Consider the following 8,307-nt stretch of genomic DNA (forward strand, 5'->3'; position numbering starts at 1 on the left):
CTATTCCTACTTCAAACGGTCGCTTCGATAGTTTGTAATTTGAAACGAAACAAAACAACAAGAAAGAAAAGGAAGGACCTTTCTTATACATATATACATACTTAAATAAATCAATCAATTGCTACGAAGAATTTATGGGATCAGTATTTCTATGTGACGAAGTTTTTGATATTCATTGAAATACTATAATAGTAAAAATAACTCGGTCTCTCGTCTTAGGTGATAAAAAACATTTAGTAATAATTAACAAATATGCCGTTGAAGAAATTGGGCTGAAAGTGGTCGCATTTTTTAGTCGACGTTACAAAATTGCATAGCATATGTACGTTGCATATCCTAACTCGAAGAAAAAAATATCACGATAAAACTTGTTGCGAGGTGAACCCTAGCTGTTGAGTCTGGAGTTTACGAGAAATCAGTGTCGAATTCCACGTTAATTGAAACGTAAAATCACAAATGGAACGTACGGCAATGATATTTATTCCTCGCATGTATTAACCGTAAGTTTCAATGGCATAATCTAATAAGGAAAATTATCCATCGCACTCATCCAGAAACTCGTTTTTTACACGATCATCAAAGTGTAATACCTTAGGTATTGTGAAATTTGCGACCACTGAATGAGATACGTAAGTTAACGAAGGTAGCAATAACATGTACGTCGTTGGGATTGAGGGGAAAATCTGTATATAACAGCGTTTTCGTTGTATAATTTATGTTGGTATCGATAATAGTAATAAATTACTGTAATAATTCATAATTTAATGATGAATCATGAAACACAGAACATGTACATAAATGTATACACTGTAAACTGATAATATCCCAGACGGTAATGGATAGTTTCGAATAGTTATTTTTATTACTATTATTATCACATCGTAATAATAACGATCATTTTTATTGTTATAATTACGATTATTATTAATAATTATTGTTATCCTATGGTGGATGATCTCAAAATTACGTTCAGAAAACAAATATAAGGTACATGATACGTATAAAAGTTTAATATTTCACTGCTGGTTCTTGACGCATGTTTATCGCAACATATATGTGTGAAAAAATATGAAATGATAATTTTTTTTTCTGAGTTTGATTATTATCTATTTATCGTCGAAAATATTTTTTTACCATCGATAAATAATATATTTGCTGAATTAACGTTGGAATCTCAAAAAAAAAATAAGTTACAGGATCGTACCAACATCAATAATTATTATTCAACTACCACAGATCACAAAATCAAAATTTCTGTCTAAAATTGATTATTTGCGTAAATTAATCCACCCGAAATCATATGAGATGCACGCATACGTAGACATAAATGTGATACACACACACACACACACACACACACACACACACACACACACACACACACACACACACACGCACGCATATATATATCGCGTTGAATTCCGTTCACATGATGAAAATATAGGGCACAATGTTTTAATTAAAATAAAAATGTTGAACTGAATTATGCACTTGACGATTATTAGACGGGCAGCAATATAACGAAACCTGATCAAAATCCTACCAGAAATCACTGCGCATCTACTGATTTTTATAACACCATTGACAAACGATCGATATCGAAAGAATGTAACAAGAACAGAACAAGCAAAAAATAAATGAATCAAATATATTATATATTATTCAATAACAGGCTCTTCCATGATATAATTAACTGATCTACCATATCTAAAAACGATTAGGTATTATACTATACGTTGTCGACGTACACGAAAAACTGCTGTAAAAATTGTGTACTGTGTAATGATGAAGAAATTGTTTATTTGAAGAAAAAATTAAGTGAAAAAAATTTCGGGAAAATTTCGTAATAGTTAATTCGTTCCGCATTAAATACCTATAACTAACTTCTAACTGTGACCCTGCACTCTTCACTTCCAAGTTCGCAAAAGCATTCTATCTTACCATCTTACATTAACGAGTAAATAAATAAATAAATATAATAAACTATTCGTAACGGATAACTAGCATAATTATAAAATAGTGGTACAGGCCGCAGGTACCAAATATACCGCAAAGAAAAAGAACCTACATAATTATTAATTGAATTTAAATTACAATTGGTTAAGGTAATGATTATGATGATTATGACGATGGTGGCGTGGATGGCGATGATGATGATGATGCTGATGATGATTATGTAAACGATGATAAATTATTCATGAACACATTTTATTTTATGAGAGTCGAGACATTTTTTCATGTCTTTGTATATTTTTATGCAATGTTGTAGTATGATATTGTTTCAAAATATATTATACAGATAATAATAAACAAATTTATATGCCATACAAGTTGTTCTTATGGTTCTATCCGTGCTAGTTTATGTTTCAGATTTTTACTTCTCAGGCATTGTACAATGATATGAGAAAAAGGGAAATAAACGAGAATTGCGCCGAAGGCTGGTATGTTTTGCGTTTTAAATTTTGATCATCCATACGCTGCAGCTATCAGATCGTATCGAACAACGATATCGCGACGTATCGGAGTCAATTTCGAGCGATCCGCGTGCCTTTAGCCTTTAGCCTTGAACCTTGAGCCTTGAGCCTTCAGCGTAAAAATGGCGGCCGCCTTGCGTGCTCGTTGCGGAGTTAGAAGCGCGATTAAATTCGGAAGATTTCTGACGAGGTCGTCGAATTTGAAGTCGAGAAATTTCTTCGAGCTAACCAGATGCAGGGAGCGTTCACGTAAGTTGGAATTTTGGGTTGTCATTGATCTGTACAGTGGATGTAACCCTGAAACTCGAACTCTAAATTGAGGTTAGGAACCTCACGCCGGTTTTGGTTGAGTCTCGATCGTTTGAATGCCCGGTGGAAACTAGCTGGGCCTTATACTTCACCTCACTCCTTGTCTTGTCTAATTTTATTTCTTTATTTTTTGCAGTATCGCAAAATGCCCACGTACGATATCTCTCGTCGCAGGCTGCAGCCGAGCCCAGCAGCTCATCCGATTCCGACCATCACAGTATAATCAAAGACACAGAAAAAGCCACAGGTAATCGAAGCTTGAAAGTGCGTATTTGTAGCCGAGAGCATCTACTAAAGTCTATCTTTGTTTTCAGGGCAGAGCGAGCGGCATGAATTTCAAACAGAGACTCGTCAGCTGCTCGATATTGTTGCCAAATCACTGTACTCGGAGAAGGAGGTGATTATCTTAATGTCAAATTTCAATTCTTAATACTTTCATAAGTGACGGGTAATTGCATTGATTACTACACGTAACGTTAATACATCTAATTAACTTTCATATTCGCTTACTTCGTAGGTTTTCATCCGTGAATTGATCTCCAATGCCAGTGATGCCCTGGAAAAACTGCGTTATCTGAGCTTGAGCAGTACAGAAAACGACGCAGCCGCTCCAAGTCAGCCTCTCGAAATTCACATCGCTACTGATAAACAGAACCGCATACTCACCATCCAGGACACCGGAGTTGGTATGACTCGGGAAGAACTCACCTCCAATCTCGGTACCATTGCCAGATCTGGGTCAAAGGTATGTGTCTCTTATCATTTTTGCGTCGAAGCTATAGTTTGATTTTTCATCCATCATGTGGTACATTTTTTCTAGTATTTATATTATCTTCTATGACTATTTTTCTCAAAGAAGAATGCTAAAATAAAGTTATAGTACTTTTCATTAGATCGAATGAAAAATGTGTTTGCTGATATCCAGAATTTGGTTGTTTTTTTTTTAGTCCATTTTAGATTACAGAATTGTCAATTTGTGAAATCCTTCTCTGTTATACCCTGAATATTGTAGGAATTTCAGACGGTGAAACAAAATTTTTTCGGCCGAGAAAATTGAACCAATCGCGACTTCTCGATATCGTATTTTAAGATTTTGCAAAATGATTAAATTCTGGCTGTAATTTTTCATCCGACAAAGAATCGTATAAGAAAACGCAATTTCCGATCGTGCAGATCGTCGTTAAAAGTCCGGAATAGCAAACGACGCCCGTTTTCGCGTAGGTATAGATGAATGCAATTATTGAGGCAAGCACTCGTCTAAACGAATATATGCAGGATCGTCACCGCGTTCTGAGAAGATTAGAGATGCCGCGGGTATAAGGGTGAATGCAGGGTGAGTGTCAGTCTGATTAAATCCGGGACGGTGGGTCGCAGTTGTGGGTGGATGGGTGGGTGGGATAGTTGCTGTTACTCGTTAGATTCACCCCAAGAGAGAACCAGATCGATCCCTACCTTACACTCCCATCCCCTGCTGTCCAACTAAATTTACCGCCTACTTCGGGGAACCTGGTAGCCCATGTGTCTTCTTACGATCCACTCGCACACGCGTTTACTGCTATCTGATAGGTATACTCTATACATACATATCTCATGAGGTGTATGCAATGTCGGGGTGAACGTCTAGCGGATGGGAAAGAATTGTTATTTTCACATGCTGCAAATCCCATTTTCTTTGCTAACGCATGACAAAAACGAGAATATTGTGTAGTTTTTACAAGCATTCGTAAAAACTGTAAAGCAGTCGAGTTGTTGACGGAGGTATCGCAAAAAAAATTCTTTCCCGCTCACCACGCCCAAATTTACGCATTGATGCGAACTGTCGCGATCCGAATTTTACTCGTATCGTTTCAAATAAATTAAGTAATCAAGCAAACCCTGATTAGGATTATTGCGGGATGCTTTCCTCTCTCTATTTCGCTCTTTTTCTCGATTAAATTGCCATAGGATTTCTACTACATACAGCTGAGAAATTTCGCCGCATATGTTTATTTCGAACGCGGAAGTTGGTGGGATGTGATATACCGGGAAACAATAAATAGGACGAACTAATCAGTGGGGATTGGCACGCTCTTATAGATTGGATCATTTATCACAATACGTTGCAGTCGCTTATCTCTGTCCACCTTAGCTATTATTTTCGACGTCTACGATAAGTTCCGCAGTCGCAAAAGTCTTTCATCGTTATTTTTTCCCTGCGAATTTCGGGCTCACGCATGGTGCGAGGTTTTTTCGTTCCTCTTCCTGATATATTTTTACTAAAGTCGTCGACTCATAGATTACGTGTCTTTTCGCAGGCGTTTTTGGAGCAGATAAAGGGTAAAGAAGCATCTTCGGGTGACCCCTCCGCGATCATAGGACAGTTTGGGGTGGGATTCTACAGCGCGTTTATGGTCGCTGACAAGGTTGAGGTCTTCACAAAGTCCTATGAAAAGGATGCTGAAGGTCTGCATTGGCAGTCTGATGGGTACGACTATTTGATAAACACGAACTACGTTGCGATTTGTTTAAAAAAATTTAGAATACAATCCAAGAGTGATAAATTTTTATTTTCACACGCTACAGGTCCGGAACCTACGAGATTTCTACTGCCGAAGGCGTTCAGCCAGGAACCAAGATCGTTCTTCATCTGCGCGTCGATTGCCGAGAATTTAGCGACGACGCAACTATAAATAGTAATACTCCCTTCTTTCGTGAAAATCAAAATCACAATTTTCGTGGGTTCGACAATAAATGAATAATTTCATCAATTTCCAGACGTCATCAAAAAGTACAGCAACTTCGTTGGCAGCCCCATTTTTGTTAATGGAAAAAGATCTAACGTGATCCAGGTGAGGTATCCAGTATTCTTCTCATATTCCCTAGCTGGAATTCATTTATTATTATGTTGTAAAATTCTTCTTTTTTTTCAGCCTCTGTGGATGTTGGAACCGAAAGACGTTAAACCTGAAGAACACGCGCAGTTCTTCAGATTTATTGCCAACAGTTGTGATACGCCAAGATTTACTCTACACTATTCAACGGACGTACCGTTGAGCATTAGAGCTCTTTTATATTTTCCTGAGGGAAAACCGGGTCTCTTTGAAATGAGCCGCGATACTGACATCGGTGTCTCTCTCTACAGCCGTAAGATTCTCATCAAAAGTCGCGCGGAAAATATTCTCCCGAAATGGCTGAGGTTCGTCAAAGGTGTCGTTGATTCCGAAGATATTCCACTAAACCTGAGTCGCGAACTTTTACAGAACAGCGCATTGATTGGGTGAGAAAAAATGTTTAAAATATGCAAAAGCATCAACGAAATATTTAAATTTGAAAAACTTATACTTTGTGCTAATTTTCGGTCTAACCTTTTTGGTTAATCAATTGTAGAAAACTACGAAATGTTCTCACGTCCCGCATTCTGAGATTCTTATACGAACGGTCGACCAAACAACCCGAGGAGTACGAAAAATTTTATAAAGATTACGGGCTTTTCTTGAAGGAGGGCGTAGTTTCAAGTTACGATCAACAAGAGAAGGTAAGACACCTTCGTAACGATATTCAACTAAATTTAACCGTAGATAATTATTATTTGTCTTTTTCCGACAATTTCAGGAGGAAATTTCCAAACTATTGAGGTTTGAGTCGTCTACTTCGAAACCAGGAGAGTTGGTTAGTATTCCACAGTATTGCTCTCGCCTGGCTGCAGGGCAGAAAGATGTATATTATTTAGCAGCTCCTAGGTGAGTAATAATATTTACCTACCTATCTAATTGTAAAATTAACTCTCGGTACCGTTTGATTGAAAATTCTACCCCGGCAGTCGAGTCTTAGCCGAACAGTCCCCGTACTACGAGGCTCTCAAAAAACGGAATCTCGAGGTACTATTTTGCTACGAGCCATACGACGAACTCGTCCTAATGCAACTCAGAGAGTACAACTCTCATCCCATGACATCAGTTGAAAAAGAAATGCGACATAACAAGGAGGATGACAGTTCACTCGAATTCGGTAAAAGTTTAACGTTTGTTTTCTGACGGACAGAAAAAATGTCGGCAAATCGGTACATTTTTTAAACTAATGATTTTATTGCGTCGAAGGTGGTTTGGACAAATCCGAGGCAGACAAGCTTGTTGGTTACTTGAGTAATGTTCTGAAGGGCAAAGCTTTTAATGTGAAAATTACAAGCCGGCTAGAATCGCATCCATGCGTCGTTACTGTCGAAGATATGGCCGCTGCTAGACACTTTCTTCGTACTCAGAGTCACCAGCTCGATAACGATGCCAAATTTTCTTTACTCCAACCTCGGCTAGAAATCAATCCTAAGCATCCGATCATAAAGAAACTCTCACAGTTAGCCACATCGGATCCGAAATTGGCGGAACTGGTCACGCAGCAGGTATTTTAGCGATATTTTACCGACTACCAAATCTGTCGATGAATTTTATTTTCAATTGATATTATTTACCATTTTCTCTTAGTTATTCGCTAATGCGATGGTCGGAGCTGGTTTAATGGACGACCCACGTTCCTTGTTAACTTCTATGAACGAGCTCTTGACTCTAGCTTTGGAAAAACACTAGGAAAACAGACTACACATCGATTTTCGTACACTACAGATAACCAGCTCCAATGGAACGATGTGAAAGTTTGGTGAATATCTTTCTAAGCTATTATTCTGCTTCCAATACCGTTACATCATATAATATTGTACATACCATGATTCGTTTACGTTTATTTTTTATTTTATCCAAACAAATAACACGTGGAACGATAGATTGACCTAATATTCGCTCACCGTCTCTCTTTCTTTGCCGACGAGCACAACGGGTCAGAAAACTAAAGATAAACTGTACCGTGATTTTAAATATGAATTATTCGTTTCATAAAATATTTCCATTCATTATAATAAATGTTATCTAATATACCTGTGCTACCTCAAATAGTGAACCTGTTACAACCACGATATCGCCATTTTACACGTCTACTGTAATCGTCCAAGTTGATCCGGCCGGTTCATCTCCGCTTATGGCAGCTGAATATCATCTGTCGACAGTAGAGGTATGTGTTGGAATAAATTTCAATAAAGATAATAACCATAAATATTGATCTTTATTTTGTGGCGTTCGTTTTCGATTGCGTTGTCCAAACGTTAATTTAACAAATCTGCAAAACTGTAAACCTTTAAATATTAGGCGTGTGTGTACCGTGATATGCGAAAGTAATTCACACCGCCGCCCGATTGTAGGCAACTCAATTGATACGTTTAAAAACATATAACGGCTATCTTTTGGGTTGCCTATTGGTAGGCGAGTGGTGTGATTAGTTTCTAGCGCAATTTTCCTGTATTATCCGCGGCCTTCGATATCGTAAATACGGGTCGGTTACTGACACGGGCTTACCGTCGATAATTAGTTCCGACACTTTACACCGTGTCGGCGGGCGCTGCTCTTCGAGGCGTCCTCCGAGTTCGATAGTTGCTCGAAGGTGGCAGAAGCGTCGACAAAAATTTGAGGTGTCGCCTGGCGGCGAACAGATAAACGAAAAC

At 38.1% G+C, this 8,307-nt stretch overlaps 1 protein-coding gene and 1 long non-coding RNA gene across 2 annotated transcripts; one reads left to right on the forward strand and one right to left on the reverse strand.

The window, feature by feature from the left end:
• The first annotated feature begins 2,572 nt into the window (after positions 1–2,572).
• On the forward strand, positions 2,573–7,686 carry LOC124307189 (heat shock protein 75 kDa, mitochondrial). The gene is made up of 13 exons (XM_046768637.1): positions 2,573–2,723; positions 2,920–3,030; positions 3,098–3,180; positions 3,301–3,528; positions 5,078–5,247; positions 5,346–5,455; positions 5,538–5,611; positions 5,693–6,039; positions 6,150–6,297; positions 6,375–6,502; positions 6,583–6,770; positions 6,860–7,158; positions 7,241–7,686. The coding sequence occupies exons 1-13, from the start codon at positions 2,597–2,599 to the stop codon at positions 7,340–7,342; spliced, it is 2,115 nt and encodes a 704-aa protein (XP_046624593.1). The 5' UTR covers positions 2,573–2,596; the 3' UTR covers positions 7,343–7,686.
• Positions 7,376–8,285, reverse strand: LOC124307194 (uncharacterized). The gene is made up of 2 exons (XR_006908760.1): positions 8,162–8,285; positions 7,376–7,805 (listed from the first exon to the last, which is right to left on the reverse strand). It is a non-coding gene; the product is annotated as an uncharacterized LOC124307194 (long non-coding RNA).
• Between the last annotated feature and the right edge of the window lie 22 nt (positions 8,286–8,307).

The sequence above is a fragment of the Neodiprion virginianus genome, chromosome 6 (genome assembly GCF_021901495.1).
Source record: "Neodiprion virginianus isolate iyNeoVirg1 chromosome 6, iyNeoVirg1.1, whole genome shotgun sequence".
NCBI lineage: Eukaryota > Metazoa > Arthropoda > Insecta > Hymenoptera > Diprionidae > Neodiprion > Neodiprion virginianus.

Excerpts from the sequence above, each read along its gene's own strand:
- LOC124307189 (XM_046768637.1), top strand. The coding sequence starts at position 2,597 with ATGGCGGCCGCCTTGCGTGCTCGTTGCGGAGTTAGAAGCGCGATTAAA. Across the intron at positions 3,031-3,097 it reads AGACACAGAAAAAGCCACAG|GGCAGAGCGAGCGGCATGAA; the intron begins GTAATCGAAGCT and ends CTTTGTTTTCAG. Across the intron at positions 6,298-6,374 it reads GTTACGATCAACAAGAGAAG|GAGGAAATTTCCAAACTATT; the intron begins GTAAGACACCTT and ends CGACAATTTCAG.